The 22,844-nt window shown below is 28.1% G+C and overlaps 6 protein-coding genes across 6 annotated transcripts; 3 read left to right on the plus strand and 3 right to left on the minus strand.

Moving 5' to 3' along the window:
* Positions 1-286: 286 nt before the first annotated feature.
* On the minus strand, positions 287-1,944 carry PGO_080500 (hypothetical protein; the record flags this gene model as incomplete). Its single annotated transcript, XM_028687274.1, has 6 exons — positions 287-343; positions 512-538; positions 701-744; positions 1,020-1,086; positions 1,353-1,444; positions 1,809-1,944. The coding sequence occupies 6 exons, from the start codon at positions 1,942-1,944 to the stop codon at positions 287-289; spliced, it is 423 nt and encodes a 140-aa protein (XP_028543075.1).
* A 992-nt stretch (positions 1,945-2,936) lies between these two features.
* On the minus strand, positions 2,937-5,528 carry PGO_080510 (hypothetical protein, conserved; the record flags this gene model as incomplete). The annotated part of the gene is made up of 1 exon (XM_028687275.1): positions 2,937-5,528. One exon carries the CDS (start codon positions 5,526-5,528, stop codon positions 2,937-2,939), a length of 2,592 nt encoding a protein of 863 aa, XP_028543076.1.
* An 875-nt stretch (positions 5,529-6,403) lies between these two features.
* PGO_080520 (hypothetical protein, conserved) lies at positions 6,404-7,222 on the plus strand (the record flags this gene model as incomplete). Its single annotated transcript, XM_028687276.1, has 1 exon — positions 6,404-7,222. The coding sequence occupies one exon, from the start codon at positions 6,404-6,406 to the stop codon at positions 7,220-7,222; it is 819 nt and encodes a 272-aa protein (XP_028543077.1).
* Positions 7,223-8,233: 1,011 nt separating this feature from the next.
* On the minus strand, positions 8,234-8,815 carry PGO_080530 (phosducin-like protein; the record flags this gene model as incomplete). Its single annotated transcript, XM_028687277.1, has 1 exon — positions 8,234-8,815. The coding sequence occupies one exon, from the start codon at positions 8,813-8,815 to the stop codon at positions 8,234-8,236; it is 582 nt and encodes a 193-aa protein (XP_028543078.1).
* Positions 8,816-10,799: 1,984 nt separating this feature from the next.
* On the plus strand, positions 10,800-12,141 carry PGO_080540 (hypothetical protein; the record flags this gene model as incomplete). The annotated part of the gene is made up of 2 exons (XM_028687278.1): positions 10,800-10,910; positions 11,167-12,141. 2 exons carry the CDS (start codon positions 10,800-10,802, stop codon positions 12,139-12,141), a joined length of 1,086 nt encoding a protein of 361 aa, XP_028543079.1.
* Positions 12,142-15,778: 3,637 nt separating this feature from the next.
* On the plus strand, positions 15,779-17,912 carry PGO_080550 (RNA-binding protein; the record flags this gene model as incomplete). Its single annotated transcript, XM_028687279.1, has 4 exons — positions 15,779-15,796; positions 16,633-16,770; positions 17,182-17,260; positions 17,422-17,912. The coding sequence occupies 4 exons, from the start codon at positions 15,779-15,781 to the stop codon at positions 17,910-17,912; spliced, it is 726 nt and encodes a 241-aa protein (XP_028543080.1).
* Positions 17,913-22,844: the final 4,932 nt, after the last annotated feature.

Raw genomic sequence — 22,844 nt, forward strand, 5'->3', positions numbered from 1 at the left:
CCTTCTCAAAAGGGGAAAAATAAAGTAAAAAATAAAGTAAAAAATAAAGTAAAAAATAAAGTAAAAAATAAAGTAAAAAATAAAGTAAAAAATTAAGTAAAAAATTAAGTAAAAAATAAAGTAAAAAATAAAGTAAAAAATTAAGTAAAAATTTAGTAAAAAATTTAGTAAAAAATTTAGTAAAAAATAAAGCAAAAAATAAAGTAGAATAACAAAATAGAGCAAATAGGAAAATTTATTTTTCCCCGTTTTGTCTTCTCGACAAGCCGTACCTCCGCATAACAACTCACTTGAGGGAAAGACTTTCGTAAAATTCTATATGAGTTTCGATTTCACCTAAAAGCTAAAAAGAAGAAATTTCAAATTCGTGTGCTTGTATGTGGAACTGTAGCACACTTCAGAAAATACAGGTGTATGGCATCACCTGAGCGTTTTAGGTGTGTGTATCTGTTTCACTGTTTATGCCATCCTTGGCCCATTTTTAGCCCAGTTTTCTCTCTTTTCATTATACGTTATCTAAGAACTTCTTCTGCTCAATCTGAGAAGGAAAAGAAAATTTGTGTAACCGTTCACTCATGTACTATGCATGTTATACTTAACTTTTTCTACACTCCACCCACACGTATTTAACATATGACAGTTGACTCAATTGTTAGCAGCAGTACAAATTTTTTTTTTTTTTTTTTTTTTGTCAAAGTACTGGCTCGAAGGTGTCCATTAAATTGGTTAAGATATTTGTCACAGCTACAGAAAAAATAAAAGTATAAAAAGAATAAAGAAGACTTTTTTTTTTTTTTTTTTTTTTTTTACACAAATTTGGGAAGATAAATTAAGGCCAACAGCGGGTAGCACTGCTACCTAATGCTTTTCTTTTATCCCTTTAATTTTCCGTTTCATGTTAAGAAACATTCAAAAGAGTTTGCAATTCCAGTCGTCCTCTCAGATGAAGTTGCATCTGCAATTGCAATCGCAATCGCAATCGCAATTACGTGTGAAGACTTCAAAATTTCAAAGTTTACAAATATTTGTAGGGTCATCCATCTCATCTAAATATCTTTTATATAATTCTCCAGGTGAAACATCTTCCTGTAAATTATATAAACATGCACACATTTTTGCGTTTAAGCTTTTATGGATGTGAAATTAGGAAATTGAAAAAGGGATAACGCTTCCAAATGATGCTTACAACAAAGGTTCATGTTTGTAACGACTTTACAATTTGCATTCGATAAATGGTTGAGTATATAAATTGCATAAAGCAAAAAGGAACAAGAATAAGTGCCTAAACTCAAAATTGTTCTTTTTTGAGTGTTTTTTTTTTTTTTTTTTTTTTCAGTGATGGTAACTCTCACCGTCGGTTGAAGAATAATTAATGGCGTATCAACAATTCCTGTCTTTCCGTTTAGTTGTAATTTGAACTCATTTTTCATTTTCCCATCATATGCTGAGGCAAAAGGGTAGGGGAAAAAAAAAAAAAAAGAAAAAAACAAATTAAAAAAAAATCCATAATTCATTATTCAGCACAACAGATTTTATACTTGCAACTATATAACATCCGGTATGAGATAGTAAGTAAATCTAAAATGTAAAAACTCAAAAACTGGATTGCCTTTTTATTTGCATAAGTATTAGTGACCACCTTGATGTCACACTCATTAGGGCTTTGCAAGTGATCCCTTTATTTATTTATTTATTTTTTTTTTTTTATCTTTTTTTACTTCTTTCTTTTTTTACTTCTTTCTTTTTTTACTTCTTTCCTTTTTTGTTGTTTTATTTCTTATTTTTTTTTTTCCCTTTTTGTTTCCTACAGAGATTTATGTTTATGCCGTCACGATGGTTTGTCTTTCCCATGACGATGGACGGATCTCCCATTGGGTTCAGCACAAGGGTTGCGAATTTGCCGAGCATTGCCAAGAAGAAAATTTTTAAAATGGAATTAATCATGTTAATGTGTGGAAATGTCAAGTGAAAGGGAGTATAAACGTGCAACCAAATGTGCACACAATTGTGTAACGAGGTATTTAACCAACTGTTCAGTCAATTGGTTAGCCAACTGGTTAGTCTACTGATTAGCCAACTGTTCAGTCAATTGGTTAGTCTACTGATTAGCCAACTGGTTAGTCTACTGATTAGCCAACTGGTTAGTCTACTGATTAGCCAACTGGTTAGTCTACTGATTAGTCAACTGTTCAGTCAACTGGTTAGTCTACTGATTAGCCAAATGTCTCAAAATTGATCCCTGAAATTTAGCCTAGCTGTACTGTGCCCGCAGAAAATGCAAAAACGTGTGATACTTTAAGACGCACTGGACATGCAAAATTTGAAACAAAAAAGTTAATCAACAAAATTATGCAGCAAAGTTAAGAAGCAAAGTTAAGAAGCAAAGTTAAGAAGCAAAGTTATGCAATAATGCTATACCAATGAACAACCTTTCTTACACTTTTAAAAAAAGCTACTTCCAACATTTTCAAAAAAAAAAAAAAAAAAAAAAAAAAAAAGACATTCACATAGTCAAAATACTAAACAGGTGAACTATTTTTTTACAAAAATAAATTTCCCCTCGGGATATTTCTTCATTTCTAAAGATTACAAAAAGAGATAAGGCATAAGGCGAATCAACGTGCAATTTGATGCAAGTTAAAGGTGTATGTACAGAAAAAAAAAAGAAAAAGAAAAAAAAAAAAAAAGAAATGCATAAAGGGTCCCCCTCCCCCGGGCGGTAGATAAAACGATGCCTCACATATTAACAGCCCGTGCCAAAACATGTAAATCACACAGATGTACACGTTATATATATATATATATATATATATATATATATATATACAAGTTCATATTTACGCATGTATGAACATGCGTGGGCGCAAGGTCTGGCACGCCCCAAGTCCTCTTTTCCAGAGCATCAGGAACCTTTTCCCATATTTTTTTGACCCGTTTTACCTTGCCCGATGTAGGAGATTTTTCCTATTAGCAGAAATGGAACGCACCTTGTCTTCATAAGTCATACATCTCCAGGAATAAAATGGTATTGCTATTATATAATATCCCTTGATTAGAAAGTAATTTATTTTTATTAATACTTCTGACTTAATAAAATAATTATCGTTGTAAAATATTTCATATGGATTGTACAACATATCACAGATTAAAAGAAGCTTATTTTTCTCCCCTTGTTGAATATTTCTCATTTTGAGTTTCTCTTGTTCTGTGCTCGTCTCGTCTAGTTTGATGTGACCATCAATGGTTTCACGTTGTGCATTTACTTCTCCCCTTAGCTTAGTGTTCATAAATTGGGACATCACAGAATCCAATTCTGATGCCTGTGTAGAAGAATAAAAAAAATCACTTGGCTCTAAAAACATATATGCTATATAGTTGTCATACTCAAGTAACGAAATAGTGTAAATATCATCCTTAAAGCTTATCTTCAAATTTTTCGTGAAATTATAAACAATTCCAAATAGTTCTAACGTCAGAATTCTGTTTGATTCTGTGTTTCTCATATCATAAGGATACGTATAGGGAGCATGCGAATCTTTCTCGGTCATTACATCCACTTCAGTAGTGGCTATATCTGCATCTTCTCCAAAGTAGATTCTGTTTCTTTCCCATAGAGTTATGCTTTTATAACAATATTCAACAAAATTATACACACTCTGATCTTCTATAGGATATCCTATCTGTTGATTTTTACATCTCGTTCTAATCAGTGCATAATGTTGTAAACTTTTTTTAAACAAATTGCCATACTTTTGTTTCATCTCATCATTTACTAAGTTAATAATAAAACAAAGTATCAAACTATGATTATCTACATTTTCTGATGTGTGGAAAATAGAAAAATATCGTTTTACCAATTGTTCATAAAAGTCATTATCTTGGTCAATATAAAATATGCAATTTTCTTTAACTTTTCTCGAATTCAGTATACTCATATTTAACAGTGATAAATTCCATATTATTGGCATTTTACGTAAAGACAAAAAAATTGTTATTAAGCTATTAAAATTTATGTACTCTTTTAAAAAAATAATTTCTTTACTTATACAGTTTAAAATTTTTTTTAACATTTTCTCATACTCATTTACACAATTTTGTAACAGAAGATTTACTAGACCTTCAAAAATATCTACACTCAAATAACATACAAAATTAGGGGTTAATTTTTTTTTGAAATTATGTTGCATGTAATAGTTGTTTAATTCCTCTTCTGAAAAATTTGCATTTTCTATTTCGTTTCCACATAAATGGGCTTCTTCTAAATTATTATCTAAAAATTGGCCATGAAATAGTTCGCTACTATTTTTTGTATCTTCAAAAGGGTTATATTCACCTACAAAACGATTCAATAGAATTTGTTTTCCCCATTCATCTTTGATCGGTGGTACATTAACATCCTCATTGTCTTTTTTAACAAATGTTTTACTAGAACTTTCGGTTTTTAAAATATTCGTGCTATTATTTTTTATATGATATGATTTTTTTAAATTTTGCAAAAAGTTGTCACTTACCTTGCCGTTCAGGTAACTTTTCTTCCCATGTGTACGAAGAAAATTTTTCACACAGAATAAAATTTGATCATACATAAATTCTATATTGATATTATTTATGCTAGATAATATATTTATTACCTTAATTGCAACTGAAAATGTTAACTGGGGTAAGTTTACTTTTGTAAAAAAATTATTTATGGTATGTGAGTGAATTCCTAATTTTTTTAATGAAATTATTAAATCCGCCAATTGTACATTACCTAAGTGTGGAATTAATGAAGGCAACTTGTCTTCAAGTATACTATTGATGTCCTTATTTACAAACCCGAATTTGGAGTATACATGTGCGATTTTTATCACCTGTTCAGCATTTAACTTGTTTTGATTTTTTACAAAAATGTCTATGGATGAATGTAAAAGCATGTCTTTTTTCATATCCAGATAAGCAAAAGAAATCAACACATTTAGTAAATTCTCCACATCGAACATGTGGAGTATATTCATAGTTGCAATGGTTATCCTGTTAAAAAGATTTACATCTTTTATTTGAACTTTACAAAAACTTAAACATAAAATTGATAAATTTTGAGGAGTTGCTAAGTTTATTTTATTCAAAAATGAAATGGATAACGATGCATATAATGGGATATATATTAAATTTAGTTTTGCACACAAAAAAGAAATGTCACATATTTCTTTAATTGAATATTTACATGTCTGTACTGATATTTGGTGTAATATATTTTTTATCATATCCTCTTCTTCATTTAATTTGTTATTTATTTCCAAAGATTTTAATATTCTATAACAATCTTTTGCATCAAATGAATTTATTTCGTTCTTTACCCTTTTTTTAAATACTTCATATATACCCTTATTTTCATTTGACAGTCTTAAAATATCGAACGCGTAATTCCCTAAGCTCTTAGATGATAATTTTGCTACATCCTTCTGACTTGGCACAAAAACGCTTCTCTTATGGTACCAGAAAAAAAACACATTCCTTTCTTTTCTTCTCATTCCGCATTTTGTCATTTTTTCAGCTGATCAAAAAAGTGCAGGACTTCTGAAAGTTTGTGGTTTCCCCAGTTAGTGCTTCATTTTTTTTTTTTTTTTTTCCAGGATGGTCAGATATGTAATGTGTAAGGTGTATGGTATAGGCTGGGGTTGTCCCAACAGGAAATGAAAGAAAAAAAGAAAAAAAAAAAAAAAAAAAAAATGATCTACCAGGAAGAAGAAATTATAATGAGAAAAAGGAAGTTCAAAAATGAAAATACAAAACGACACTGAAATGTGTCATTAAATTAGTTCTATGCAACTTCGGGTGTATGTTTTCCTTCCCCTTAAAAAAAAAAAAAAAAAAAAAAAAAGTTGAGAGAAAAGGTCCAAAATCCGATTTATAGAAAAGGTGATACATCCTTAATATTCGTCAAATTGCATTACATATCCCAAATGGTTATAATTTTTTAAGTCGAAATTTCACACTTGTACATCTTATTTATTGTTGGTACATTCGGTACTTTAACTCATCTTGTTAATGCCCCTTTTCCGATCCCACACCGACAAAGAGGAAAACAAAATATACCTTGCCTGTTCATAATTTTTTTCTTCCAAGTTTTTATTTTTTTTTTTTTTTTTTTTTTTGCCTCCTAAATGTTAGCCTAACTGATTTCTATTTGACTTAATCGTAGCTGTAAAGTGTTATAAATATTATGCACGGATATGTATACACATAATATAAGTATTCAAAGTGTGTCATCATGTGCTTATCTCCACATGCTTAATATACTTTCCATAATTCATAAAAAACCTGGTTGACAACAATGTAGAACTTTTTGTTTATGTCATTAGCTAGCTTTTTTTTTTTTTTTTTTTTTTTTTTTTTGTTTTTCCCTCTTAATTTTTACCCAATGGCAGCATTTAAACCTTACAAGTTCATAATTTTTGATAAAAATTTAAGAAATAACAACTTACACAAGCAGATAATTGCACACCTGGATTTGTCAATTCTTTGTGAAGAAATTTATGTAACTGAAAAATTTTGCCACTTAAATTATGAACATTTGAGTAGGAACAAATTAGTGTACTTTTCAGATCACAATTTAGTTGATAAATTAAAATGCCGTCAATATGGATACAAGGTTGAGGAGAAGCATCCAAAATTCTCACCCAGTGAGCATGACTTAAATGTGGAAGACAAATTTGAAATTAAAGTACGAAAAAATGACATAATGAAAGAGAAACAAGAAGAAATATCCAATAACGAAATGTGTAGAAACAAGGAAGGAAATATTAATTCATTGGTTAGTTTTTTTACATTTGATGATAAGGAAAAGAACAATTTTTTCAACACACTAAATTTAAATAAAAAATATGAAGTAGATCATATAAACATTCTATGTTTAAATAATTATAACTTCATTCTTGATATACTTAAAAAAGAGACATTTAAAAATAGAATTTCGATTTTCTGCCCATTTTACATAATTCATAATCATGCCCATAATGATAAGAACAAATCTCAAAACAAAAACGTTACCCAAAAGTTATCGAATTTTTTGTATACCATAGTTAGCGATTTTCTTCCCATCAATTATAAGTATATCCATATGTCCGATCTTGTTAGGGCGATTATTATAAATACCGAATTGTGTCAAGGGAAGGAGCGAAATGATGTGGAAGTTTTGAAATTTATGGATATGATGCAGATCATAGGGAAAGCTCTCTAACAGAGAAAGGAATAGTCATATAATGTTGGATCGAACTTTCAACCTACACATATATATCCTTATCATTTCTGTGCATGAGAGTTACTTCAATTAAGTGGATGACATTTTCCATACACCTCGCATATAATTTAACTGCTTCAAACTGTTTCATAACGCCAGAACGTTTTGCACATTTTAATATTTTTTTTTATCTTAAATGTTAAAATGCTTAATGAACTAGACAATAAACGACCCTCTCAGCCTAACTGCAAGGTCACACTTTAATTATGACAAATGAGGGGATGGGTAGTTTGGGAAAGTTTCGTAAAGGTATGCATTCGCATCATGTCTGGAGGATATATATATATATATATATATATATATGTATATTCATATGCACACAAATGGTTTCACTGTGCTGCACAAATATTATGATAGGGGGGAGGAGGTGGAAAAAAAAGCATAAGGAAATAAATGAATGAACGAATGGGCAGATATATGAAGATGGATAATCCCATACGACATGTTTACATTTAAATTATGAGCATGCAAGTGGAAATCATGAAAAAAAATAATAATAAAATAACGAAATAGTAAAATAATGAAATAATAACATAATGGAATAATAAAATAACGAAATAATAAAATAATGAAATAATAAAATAATGAAATAATAAAATAATGAAATAATAAAATAATGAAATAATAAAATAATGAAATAATAAAATAATGAAATAATAAAATAATGAAATAATAAAATAATGAAATAATAGAATAAATAACTCACCAGCACAATACACGCGCGCTTATACACACAAGTTGGATATTGAACATATATACGTACCAGTTTCAACACAACCTTTTTGTGTCATCAGAATCAGTTTAGCATAAAAAATGGAAAAGACAAACTGTTGGTAGGATTGCAAGCTATGGATGTACCAAGGGGACACAAATAAACTGCTGCTGACGCATGTACAAATCATCCTTTAAGCAAGAAGGATGTAAATGCTGTGGAAAGAAAAAGGATACAAATCAATCCTCAGGTTCTGCCGAATCAATTAATTTCCACTTTCTTAAAACATTAATTAGAGATTTCTCTGAAAAATTATCACCTCCTAATTCGTCAAAACCGATTATGGAATGCTCAGTTTTTCCATTTTGTATGAGCATCAAGGTTGGTATACACCATATTTTTAATCGTTCACAAAGAAAAGGAGATTTCTCTGCATTTATTTTTACAAAATTAATATGTAAGAATTTTTTGGACATACTAATCAATTTGCTATCTAAATATTCACACCTCCATGTTGTATTCCTATAAAAATGACAGCATACATTTTTTGAACTCTTGCATATTTCAAAAAATTCTTTTTCTGATAAAATTTCTTTATATATTCCATGACCTTTTTTTAACAAAATTAAGTTTTCATTATGTTTATTTTTAAGTTCTTGTAGCCTTTTATTTTTTATAAATTCCAGCTCTTCATCATTTTCATCATATATTTTTTTTTCCAGAGTTTCATACCTTTTAATTTCGAGGTCTATTTCGTTTTCCTTATCTCTCAGTGCTTCTAAAATGTGGTTTTCTATGTTTTTTCGCACTTTGTTATTCATTTTTTCTGCTCTATTTTTCTGTTTACTTATTTGTTCCCTCGTTTGTTTGCTTATTTGTTTTTTTTCGTACTTGTTTGCCTATTTGCTAATTTAATTTTTGCGCCTTCGTGTGAAACGAGTTTTTATATTCGCCCTCCACAGAATGTTAATGTGGATTTGAATGTAGATATAATTTACACTTAACCAAATTATGTCCCTGGTTAAGGTTTCATTTCTCTCCTCTTTGCACCTTCGTTGGAGTCTTGAGGGTGGGAAAAACAAAAAAAAAAAAAAAAAAAAAAAAAAATACACACATAAATGTGTACATATGTTTATACACACTTATATACACATTTTTTTCTAGCTTACATGTTTATTCCTTATCATGTCATCACAAACTTTTTCGAAAAATTTCGAGTCTTCAATTTTTCTCTCAACGTGAGAATGCAGAAAAAATTATGCTATAAGGGATAGGTGTAAATGCACACTAAATGCCTGGTGCATATATTTGTTATTATTAACCTTTTTTTTTTTTTTTTTTTTTTTTTTTTTTTTCTTAATATGGTAAATATGTAAACATTGAAGAAACTTGTTCTTTATTCATGTGCATTTCACCTGGTATACTATTCCCTATATTATATTTCTCCACCTCCTTAGTTCATACCTAGTGTATATATTCCTATACTTTTCTCTACCTCATTAACACAGTCCTAGTGTACTCTTCCCCTATACATATATTTCTTTACCTCCTTTGCAAATACATTCCCTCTTTAGTGTTCAACGTGAGAAGGTATGAGAAAACCGAGAAGAAAAACATACACATGTATGAGTTTCCATGATATGGTTAACAAACCCCACTGAATGGTACTATTATACAATAGGACAGAGAAAAAAAAAAAAAAAAGAAAAAAAAAACAATATTTTTCTTTTTTTTTTTTTTTAGAACATTTCCCCGCACAATTTCTACAAAAAAAAAAAAAAAAAAAAAAAAAGAAAAATGGCAAATATAGAAATAGTGTGTTATTAATTTGTTTGATGGTTTTTTTTTTTTTTCCTTAGCTTTTGTATTTTGCTTCTGCTTGACAAAATTATGAAGAAAAAAAAAAAAGCTGACCATTGCTGCTGTTTTATTTTCATGTGGTTCCCCTTGACATTCACTCCATATCAGTTAGTAAAGTCAATCAATCGATTCTCGTTAGGTTTTTTTTTTTTAAAATAAATTTTTCTTCTTTAATCAGTGTCCAGGAGAGGACATTTTTTTTTTTTTTTTTTTTTTCCCAGGCAACATTTTTCTCATTTGGTGCAAGCGTACTGAGGTGTGGATTAATTTATGCTCTTGGGAGAATACAACATTATTGTGTTGGTTTCTTTTTTCCAACTTTGTTTCTTTAACCTATTATCTCATATATTAGTTATTGGCATGGTCTACATTTTTTCAAATTCCTCTTTTTAAATTGTTAGTTAGAAGAAGAGTCATCTTTTCTGACACTTGTGATGTTAAATGAAGGTTTTTTATTTTTTTTTTTTTATTTCATTTTTTTAATGTTTAAGTTATTCGTTATTATATCTTTGCTTAATTGTTGTTCTTCTTCTTCTCCATCTCCAATTTTACTTTATTCGAAAAAATAAAGGGACATATTAATGGGAACTCAACCACGTGGCAAAGCTCCTACAAATTGTAGATTTTTTTGAAAAAGAAAAGAAAATATATAAGAGGCTCCGAAAAAATAGAATTGACGCTGACTTACATTATATATACCAATCCTCACAGAATCTAGATTTACAATAAATGTAAATAGTTACATATATAAAAAATTATATTGTGCCGTACTCCTCTGTTGTTTTTATAAATATAGTCTGCATAAAAACCTGCAGCTATGCTTTGCCAATTTTTTTTTTTTTTTTCACCCAGTTAAGCTCTTCTTAGTTGATATATTCAGATATACATATTTTCCACTTTCAATCCTCTTACATAGTAATACACTTATTAATTAACAAGGACGAAATGAAAGTTGAAAGCAAGAACAATGACCTTAGTGATCCTTTTGCTGCATCACAAATTATAGGAGATAAATTATTACAGGGTTGGACACTTCTGAATGAATGTTGTCACTTGGTAAGTATTTTCAAAATGTGTTTAAGTATTTCACTTGTTTAACTGCTTTTGTTTATTTTATTATTTCACTTTTATCTCTCTTTATATACACATTTACACCTCATATGTTAGTATGGATTTATTCACGTGTATATTTTTTAGTCATTTCATGGTGCATTTGAAAAATCTATTTTTCAACCTCTTTACCAGAACTAAAAATGAATCAAGCATTTTTTTTTTTTTTTTTTTTTAAATATTTATGCAAATTTTTTTGCAGTGCATGGTTACTCCACTCGTAAAGCAGAAAAGTAAAGAAGAACGTTTCTGTGCAAAATGTAATATATATATCTCATTTGACAAATCGAATGAGAAAGAAACAAAGAAGATATGTGAAAAGAAAAATGATCAAGGACACATTAAAAGAGAGTTACCACATCATCAGAATAACCAAGATTTACACTCACAAGCGGCAAATCCAAATGAATTTGTAGATGAAGAGATTGATGTTGCGATATACAGGAATACCCATACAGAGAGCTATGTAAATAACAATGCAAGACCATGTGTTAATGTACGTGCACATAAAAATGCATATGTTGAAGAACAGCCTTGTATTGAATTCATCAAGGAAATAAAAGTGCAGCACGACGAATTCAATGAAATATTAAACAAAAATATTATTTCCACGGATGAAATTGAGAACTTATTAGAATACAAAAATTACATAAAGGAAAGATGTGGATATGACGTTGGCGAATGGTTAAACAGTAAAAAAGGTTACAAGCAAGGGATCGAAACGAGCATTGAAAAAGTTGATCCAAATGACCCAAATGACTTAATTAATAGAAAAATGGGTACGGACCTGATGCAAAATAAAATGGTTGAAAGAAATAGAGAACAGTTGAAAAATGTATTAAACACGAATCATCACGAGAATGAAGGAGATAACAGTGAAAAGCGAGAATATTTACATCACATACAACACACAAAGCATGATTTAAAAATATCAGAAGAAAATTATTTTTCAAAAAATAAAATCGATTCTAATAAATATACCAACTATGAGATGGAATTGTTCATTCTAAATAAAACCAAAGATGTGCTTTTTAAAAAACTGAATAAATACATAGAACAATTAAATAAGAGTGATATTAAAAGTCAGGAGAAGGAACAAATTGACCAAGTCATAACAATTGTTAACATATTAGAAAGAGTGAATGCATTAAAGAGAAATATTCACCCTGTCAGTTAGGAGTTACATATCAGTTGGAAGACCTATAAACCCACACATGCATACATATATGTGTGCACAAGACATATATATATATGTATGAACTATTTTCATGTTCCCATATGGCATATGTACATATATGAAAAACCACAAATAATGATGTAAGCTATTTGTGCGTCATTTAAGCCCCGTATAATAATACATGTTAACCTTTTTTTTTTTTTTTCTTTTAACGTCATTTTGTTTATCTATATCCCTAACTCTTCACCAATTTGAAATGTGATAAATACGTAAATGAACATATATATATATACATAAGGGTCAGGTGAAAATGGGTTTATAAATATATATAACACTTAATCTATACGTGTTTGTACACAATGAGCAATATGCATTTTTTTTTTTTTTTTTCTTCTATTTTTGTTCTTTTTTTTTATATAACTTTATCCCCCACACAAAGATGACATAGTATAGAGACATCTTTGTGTCATTCTTTTTAAGAGATCAATAAGGCCTAAATCAATTTCGAATTTCTTCACATTTTTCTACTACTCAAAAAAAAAAAAAATATATATATATATATATATCCACCCATTTGGAAAGAAGTTGTTAATGTTAGTACAATATATGATGAATTTTTTTTTTTTTTTTTTTTTTTTTGAAAAGTACGAGCAACGTACACATTTTTTTGTGTGCATTTTTTTCATAGGATGCACTATACATTAATTGAATAAAAAAATTTTATACATGAAAAAAAATATATCCGAACTGATTGACAAAATAATAATTCGAAGGAGTGTAAAATGCAAATGTGCGAAAAATCGGATACGACCATACTAGGTAAATTTATGTAAATGTGCATATATATGGTATTTATATATATATCTTTGGAAATACTCTTTTTCCGTGTGGTAAAAGGAGCTATTATCTACTTGACCTACACATGTACATGTGTAGGTGTTTCTATCTGCAGGAGTACTTGTTGTCTCTGTGTATGTATGGCCAAACCGATCAGATCGTCTCCCCTTACGCACATATATTTCTCTCTCATGTTCTACCCTCATGTATTTATATATGTGTACCCTCATATTTGCTATGACAACCCTTTTCTTTGGTATGTCACATTTGGTAAAAGAGGTTGGCCCTCTCGTCCGTATACAACTATCATGTTCCAAAACCTTTTGTGCATTGAGTAAATTCCCTCTTTAGCAAAAACGTAAACATAAGTTATTTGACGACATTCTTGCGAAGATGCTGCGGATGCTTTGTTGGAACACTCTTCAAAAAAAGTAAGAAAAAATGCATAAAAAAGGTACGAAAAAGGGCACAAAAAAAAGGTACGAAAAAGGGCACAAAAAAAGGGTACAAAAAAGGGCACAGAAAAAACATGAAAAACCGGTACTCAAAATAGGTTTGTGAAGTTCACGAAAAATTTATGCACTAAAAGCGTTTGTGCCTTTTCCCTACTAATGTACACAGGGTGAACCCATTCACATATATATTTATGTAAACATCAGATCCTATATTATGAAGAGTACAAGCCAAACTAGGGTGGGTGTGTGGAGGGGAGAGAAGGTATTTTTTCACTTTTTATTTTATTTTTTTTTTTTTTTTCATTTGCTACGCATACGAATTTTATGGTACACGTCGAGAAGAACGCTGAATAGGAGCTATTTTTTCTAAAATATTTCCTACCACCATCATATGTACATACAAGCATTTGTGCATATGCATATTTTATGTTCATACATCTTATGGATTAACATGTTATGAATATACGCACTAAGCATATATGGATATAAGCATATATAATACGCATGTTCTTTTTTTTTTTTTTTTTCTTAGGAAAAATTACGTTCAAAGGAAGCATGCCCGACTTGGCCTTGGCCTTTCCTTTCCTTTCCTTCCCTTTGCACGAATAAAAAAAATACATTTGGAGTATCGAAAAATTTGGTGTACTTGTGCTTTGTATATTTTTCATTTACCTTTGTTTTGTTTTGCTCTTTTTTTTTCTTTTTTTTTTTAATTCTGTATATAAAGCGGTGCAAAAAAAAAAAAAAAACAAAAAATAAATAACGATTTGACGTTATTCAAAATTCACGAACAATTAAATATCCCATCCCCACTGTGTTGTATGTACGTGGCAATTTATATAGCCGTAACACCCCATGTATGTGTCAAAATATATGTAGCATCCATCCATCATATATATTTTATTATAATTAAACATCCTCCTCCTCCTCCCTTGAGTTTAATTATTTTGTGATGGATTTTATGACCTTGCTTCTTCAAAGTGTCTCAAAGTAAATATGAAGTTGTTAGAGCAAGAATGCACCACACTGTATAGTTAAAAAAAAATGTAAAAAAAAGAAACAGCAGCAGAGTAGTAGCAGCAGTAACAGAAGTAGTGGTGAAAGTAACAGGAAAATAACCGAGGGAAAAAAAAGAAAAAAGAAAGAGAATAAATATGCACATAATATATATATATATATATATCATACCCTATATAATATATATATATTTATGTACTTTTATTTGAAAAGTGGAAAGTACTTTTTTTTTTTAACCCAAACATGACACCATATAACAGGGAGCTTCCAGTTATGAATCTTTTGTACACCGTGCGCATATGTATCATATAAATATCAAATAAATACTTATATTGTTCCATATATATATATATATACATATACACGTGCTTAAGCTCTATGTACTAACATTTTACATGACCATCAACGGCGCATAGGCACACCAAAAAAAAAAAAAAAAAAAAAAAAAAAAAAAAAAAAAAAAAACACTTGTTTCCTTGACACATTTTGACACCCCCTTTATTATTCATTTAATTAAATTTTATAATACAAAAACTGAACTGGTAGTATATATAGTGTACTATTATATGTATGTACGCATAACCCAGGAGCCACGGAAAAAATTGCAGAGCTTGAAAAGTTGAAACGTTGGAGAAGTTTAAAAATAAAAAAAATACAAACGAAAAAAAAAAAAAAAAAAAAAAAAAAAGCAAAGCATAGCATAGCATAGCATAGCAAAGCAAAGCAAAGCAAAGGGATATTTATATATACATATTAAAAAAAAAAAAATAGTGAGAAAACTGACATAAAAAATATTTACAAAGGAAATGTATATGTATATATATATATATATATAGAGAGAGTGAGTTACCTAATTAAAGAAAAAATACTTTTGCTTCTTTTTTTTTTTTTTTTTTTTTTTTTATTTTAAATAACTTTACAATCACTTTTGTAACGCCTAAGAAGCATATAATCGTGTTTGATTAATTAATGTATGTATATACATATGTATACCTAAATAAGCGTTCGTACATACACATATATTCATATATATATATATACATATATGCATATTCTCATATGTAAATCAAATCTATAGTAGTAGGGAAAACCAATAAAACTTGCATGTTTTGCAAATTACGAAGATTTTCCCGCAATTTGTATATATATTTTAAGTAGCACATAAAAATAAAAATACGTGAGTATATCTTCCCCACCTCCGACAATTGTATATATATATATATATACGCTTGTACATATAACAATCACACCTGTATACACTTTTGGTGAAGAACTAAAATTCTTTACGTCACTGAAATATTCACTAGAAGAAAAAACTAACGCGCACCATGGAGGAGAACAGCAATGTAAGCCCTATACTCTTTTTCCACTTTTTCATCTTTTTTTTTTTTTTTTTTTTTTTTTTTTTTTTTTTTTTTTTTTTTTTTAAATTTTTTTTTTTTTTTTTTTTTTTTTTTTTTTTTTTTTTTGATTTTTTTTTTTATTATTTTTTTTTTTTTTTTTTTTTTTTTTTTTTTTTTTTGACATACACGTATAAAACCTTCATTCTCTATAGACTACATTTTTTGTTGTCACCAATTAACCGTTGAATGAGTCTTGTTGTTCGATCTTGCAACGTATATATTTTTACGTGCGTGGGAAAAAATGAACAATCATACCTTATGTGTAGTAGTTATGCATTGTTCTTCACTCCCCATACGCATATGTTTATATTAATTTGTGAACCCTACTTTTTGCATACTAATATGTGCATCCTAATTTGTGCATGTGTATAGAAGAGAGGACTTGTTTTTAATTTTCCCTTTGTGTGCATGCTTGAGTTTACAGCTTCATGTAACAAACCAATTTGAAAGTGCGTCCCATCAGACGATAAATGCTTTTGTGGGAAGAGAAAAAAAAAAAAAAAAAAAAAAAGTAGAAAATGTGACGTGCCTATCACAATAAGGAAAGTGTGTGGATGTGTATGTAGTATAAGTGAATTTTTTTTTTTTTTTTTTTTTTTTTTTTCGTTTTTCCAATTTTGGAGCTGATCGAATTTTCAGACTTTTTTTTTTTTTTTTTATCGCCTGATGGGTGAATCAACCTCACACTTCTTGCCATTCACACCTACTCTAACCATTTGATCTATTGTTAAATTTTCCATATTTTTGTTTAATTTTTTCTCTCCATCTTGATTGTGCAGAGCCCAGCTAAAGGTTGCCGTGTTTATGTCGGAAATTTACCATGGAAAGTTACTTGGCCTGTTTTGAAGACTCATATGAAAAAAGCTGGAGATGTAGTGAGGGTTGATATATTTGAGGACACACAGGGAAGGTCAAAGGTTGGTTTAGTGTGTTTAAACATTATCTCTATGTATGCGTGGACCATTAGGATATAAAAAATGACACGTCTTGAATGAATGTTCCTTATATTTTATGCGTTGTGCGTCAATTCAAATTTTTAATCTGTCCAAATTTTCCCATTTTGTATTATGTTTCCCACTCCTTCTATCCCTCCTGGCATATATATATATAGCTGTGTAGCCGTTGTGGTTACTGAATTATTTGTACATATATAGAAATAAAAATATGATATATCATAGTTTTATATATAATGAATGTGATATGAACCCAGTTTATTACTAAAAAAATAAAAAAAAAAAAAAAAAACGATAGATTTTTGGTGTGGATATATTTATGCATGTGGTGCATATATTTTTTTTTTTTTTTTTTTTTTCCATTTATCTATCTAGGGATGTGGAATAGTTGAGTATGCAACATATGAAGAGGCGCAGGAGGCCATAAACAGCCTGAATGATTCCAAGCTGGAAGGTATGTCATTAATATTCTCGTAATGTGTGTGTTACAGTCTTTTTTTTTTTTTTTTTTTACTCTTGTAGTTTCAATACCGACACGTGCTTCATCATACTACTGACGTTCATACAAACAACCCTATGCGCTCTCTTTTACCACATTATTTTTTTCCTCCTCAGATCGACTCATTTTCGTTAGGGAAGATAGAGAAGAAAATTCCGGGAATTATGAAAAGAGAAGATTCAACAATGTAAGGAAAGACAAATTTTATGATCCAAGAAGGAGACGTGACTTTGATTATAGAAGAGATTTTCGAAGAGATGATTTTCGAAGGGATTATCGTAGAGATGAATATAGAAGAGACTTTAGAAGAGATTTTCGAAGAGATGATTTTAGAAGAAGTGAATTTAGAATGTCAAGCAAAAGAAACTGCACATTAATTGTTTATAATTTACCACCACAAAGTACATGGAAGGAATTAAAAGATTTATTTAAAAAGCATGGTCGTGTTGTAAGAGCAGATTTAAAAAATGAAGAAACCTCATCAAAAGAAGTTACTGGAACTGTTATTATGGAGAGTGAATATGATGCAAAGAATGCAATCGACGCTTTGAATTTTTGCAACTTTGATGGGTACATTTTAAAGGTCAATTTCGAAAACACAGAATAGAAAAAGGAAAGAGAAGGAGAATGCGAAATGGGAGAGAGAATGGGAGAATGCGAAATGGGAGAGAGAATGGGAGAATGCGAAATGGGAGAGAGAATGGGAGAAAGCGAAATGGGAAAGAGAATGGGAGAATGCGAAATGGAAGAGAAAGGAAGAAAGAAGAAACCTATTTTTGCTGTAACCTATGTGAGCATATTTCGTATCCCCTTTTTTTTTCTCCTATATGCTGGTGAGACATGCATATGTGCTTGCATTCAACATGTGTGTATATTCACGCTAAAAGGTGCATTTGTTTTGTTATGGGTTCACGTATATATATACACATATATTTCGTGTGCATATATGCGAAGGTATACCTGCCGATACTCATCCAAAAGTTATGAACGTGTTAATGTAAACCTTTTTTTTTTTTTTTTTTTTTTTTTTATGGAGACAATGTTTTATGAAAATGAAAAAAAAAAAAGAAAGAAAAACCACTCACGTGTATTTCTGAGTTCACAACACATATGTATATATATATATGTATGTATGTATATGTATGTATATGTATGTACATACCCACGCGTCTGTGCCGTTTCTTATGCATTACCTACATGTTGCAATTATATGTGTGCGTGAGTATGCACATGTGTATATGTATGTGTGTGTACTATGCACATGTGTATACGTACGTGTGTATGTTTCTTTACACACTTGCATATGTATGTCCATGCGTTCAATACCCATTGTTAAAAACACTATGTTATATTTAATCCAAAAAAAAAATAAAAAATAAATAAAAAAAAAAAAAAAAAAATAAAGAGAAGATAAGAGAAGAGAAAAGAAGAGAAAAGAAGAGAAAAGAAGAGAAGAGCAAAAAAAAAAAAGAAAAAACATGCATATATTTTTTACTGGAGGAAATATATATGTGTAAATATAGATTTTTTTTAATTTTTCGCAACTCATATTTTTGTATTTGAAACTATTCAAAATTTTTAATTCATTTTAAAGGAAAAATTAAAAAAAAAAAAAAATACCTGCAAAGTAAAAATTTTATCATGGTCTTTTTCATAAATTTTTCCCACATGAAGGGTGTATACTTTTAACAAATTTCCAATTTGTGCAAGGAAAATAAAAAATATAGCTTAAACAAAAATACTCTAACAGTGACACCCAAGTGGGGGTGGGCGGGGAATACCTTTTTGCCTATTTTTCTTAAAAGAATACACTGTGAACTTTTTATGAAAATTTTAATATGTTTAATGTGCATTCATTTATTTAATAAGCATATTTGATTAACATATAATTCCAGCTAAAAATAATTATATTAACAGTTATACATTTTTCAAAAATACGTATTCCTCTTATTTATTAATACTATAAAATTTATATGTGAAAGTATAAGTGAAAAGGAGAATATGAACAAATGTGTATGGATTAGTCAAATCAATTTTGATATATATATTTTACATACATTTGTGTTAACATAAAAAAATGTGTGTCCTCATTAATGACAATTCTGAAACTTGCATTGTGAAAAAAAAAAAAACACTACTAATAAACATTTCAAATTAAAATATTCTTTTAATATCTTTTAAAAAATTCAATTTAGCAACCCCATAATTGGTTTATAGCACATTATTATGTTATTTTAGGAGAATAAAAAACTATGTAATACAAAATAATAATATTTACTCCACCATGATGTATTATGTGAACAAATTCATCTAGATATAAAAATAGAAGGTTTTAATTCGTACGAATACCTAGTAATAAGCTAAAAATATGTAGGGACAACCCTTAAATGTTTTTATTAGATATTAATCTCTTAAATTATTTAGCATCATCTTTGGGTAAATATAAATGATTACATTATAGGAATAAAATTAGGAAAAAATAATTTAAAAAGTGTCATTATATTATGCTCGCAGAATATTCCTGAAAATGGACATAAATTAAAGTAATTTATATATAATGTGTTCGTATAAATTTCTATGAAAAGGAATTTTGCAAAGGTGGTATCTTTAGGATTTTATTATATTACGTACATAATATAAAATCAGTAAATGTGAATGTAGTATATATTATGCGTATAGTTTAAACTCACGTTCCATTAGTTCCTTTTCAGTGTTTCAGTAATATTACATTGTTAAATAGAATTACTGTAACATTGATAATTATTATGTTTTATTGTCATAAAAAAAGTTTTTAAAAATAAATCTTATATAAAATATACATGTAATACATATCATCTATTTATAAGAGTATTTAATAAAAAATATGTGTTAAATAATATATTCGTAGGGACTACGGGTTTTATTTAAATATATTTATTTTTAATAAAAATGTTTACGCATTACAATATATTATATAAATGTAATAATATGTTGTTAATTTTTCCCTCTTTGTTGTTTTTAAATAATTACAACTACATTTGAATTATTTAATCGGGTTTTTGTTGTTCAAATTTAATTCTTGGTGGATTTCAATGAAATTGTTCTCACATAAATATTCGTTGATATATTATACTATTTTAATGCATTATTAATCATATCAGATAAGGCTAATATAATAATGGTTTACTAGTTCAAAGGGAGTGTGAACAGTATTTATTGAAATCAAATTATATATTATATATTATATATAATTTTTTCTTTTCATATTTAAATGTTGAATGCAACAAGTGTTTTCACAGTTTCACACATTTTTATGATGTGTATTAGAATATGTCTTGGGTATAGCTCCTTACTATTGTTTTGTCCATATATTTTTTTATTACCCCTTTTAACGACACATATCCTTATATTTCATAGGAATTTGAGTAAAAAATAAATTTTTTTTTTAAGAACGATAGAAAATTTAAAGAAGATTAAAAGGAATTATATGAGTTGGTATAATATGTTTGTAAAAAAAATTTTTACAAAAAAATAAATTAAGAATTTAAAATCATCCTTTTTAAATTGGATAATCGTAATTGTTAACTTTTCTTTACAAAATGTTTACTATTAAGACAGATCTTTTATAGTGCACTAATATATAGCTCTACTATATTTAATATATAAATACTGCATGTTTGTATATATGGATTTGTTTCTTTTCAAATCCATTGCATATTAGACAATATTATACCAATTTTTGTTAAACCACTGAGACATTCTATATCAAATATAAGCATAATTAACATTATAAAATAATGAATACTATTTTGTATTTCGTGTAGATTAATGATTGAATGTCATTAATTTTCACTGTATATGCATTCTCTGCAACTTTTTTCATGTTATCAATTTATGACTCTTAGTTATTTCATTTCATATCATTCATTTTGATTTTTTATATATTTATTATCAATAAATTTCCTTTTTTTTTATACCATATTTAAAGTAATTACTTATATAAACCTATCCGCTACCTACTCTGGATGTTCCAATTCTAAGCGTTTTTTCGTTAACTCTATAATTAGCAAAATTTTTATCAGGAAAGAAAATAAGACAAACATAATTACCTGGTTTGATTATATATATATATATATATATATATATATATATATATATATATATATAAAGGTTCTAAATCATACCATGATCATTTAAATCGAAGTTGATTATAATTGTGTATACTAGACTTTATTATTGTTAACTAAATGTTTTTAAACGGTGATTTAATCGATGTATACTATCATGCAAAAAAATAAAGCTTACACCATATGCAATGTAATTATTTGAGAATTGTAAATATTAACACAAATATATTTTGAAGAATAATGTATTATATTTACCTGTTCATACTAAACTATTATTTACTATACAATAAGAGATAAAGAATGATACAGAACCTCTTATTCAAGCGTATACAATAAAAGGGTGATAACTATCCCTTTATTTTATCTTATTATTCGTTTATATTGTAAAAGGTGCATCAGTAATGGTCTTACATAATATAATATGAGGTAAGGGCTATAAGTGTGGAAGCATATTTGATTATTTAATCCTTTTTCTTTCCATACATATCGATAATAAGTTTATATATTTTACAAACTGTTCACATTTTTTTCTACATTTTTAATGATTCACTTAATGTTATTGTAATTGTTGAAATAATAATATAAATCTTTTTACTCATATCTATCTCCGGATGCACTAGAAAAGACGCATTTGCAGGATGATTTATCCTTACACTGTGAGAAAAAAGTTGGTACTAAATCCAAAACTTCGTAAATTGAATAACAATGTCTATATTACTCACGTTTTACGAGATATGAGTTATTCTATTTATGTAATCAAAGAACCATTCTTGAAAATAATAGCAATATTTCTTACGTATATTCTATCTTTTTCTAGTTAATCTACTTAAAAAAGTTGACCATATTTGTTTGCAGAAATGTTAACTCTAAAATATTAATTTCCTTATTTATTACAGTATCTCATTTCATCTTTTAAATATTATTCATTATTTATATTATTAAAACTTTGAAGTTCAGGCAGCATTTTTTTTCTTTCACCTCTAATTACACAGAAAATGGAAGACATTTTATATATATACTCGTTAATTAAAGAGTATTTTATTTTAAAAAAAAAAGAAAAAAGATAATGCTCAATTAAAGAGATATCTTTACAATAAAAATGTTAACATATACAACTATTTTTTTTCTAGAAGGATAAGACCATTTTAATATACTTGAACTAAATCAGATAATGATATTCTTAAATCTGTATTTGTTTACATGTAGAAACACAATAACTAATAACATAATGGTGTATTATTCATAAGTACAGATTAATTCTAAAAGAGAAAATAATAGCTTACATTTTATAACTTTTTTTTTAATCAGAAACAAATATTTCTTTTTTACTTTAATAACAATAAGAAATGAACAATTCAAATTGTACATTAATGCCATAAGGAATTTATTATATTGGAATTAATCAATTTGCCAGTGTTGTGAAGATCTCTTAA

The sequence above is a fragment of the Plasmodium gonderi genome, assembly GCF_002157705.1.
Source record: "Plasmodium gonderi DNA, contig: Chr08, whole genome shotgun sequence".
NCBI lineage: Eukaryota > Apicomplexa > Aconoidasida > Haemosporida > Plasmodiidae > Plasmodium > Plasmodium gonderi.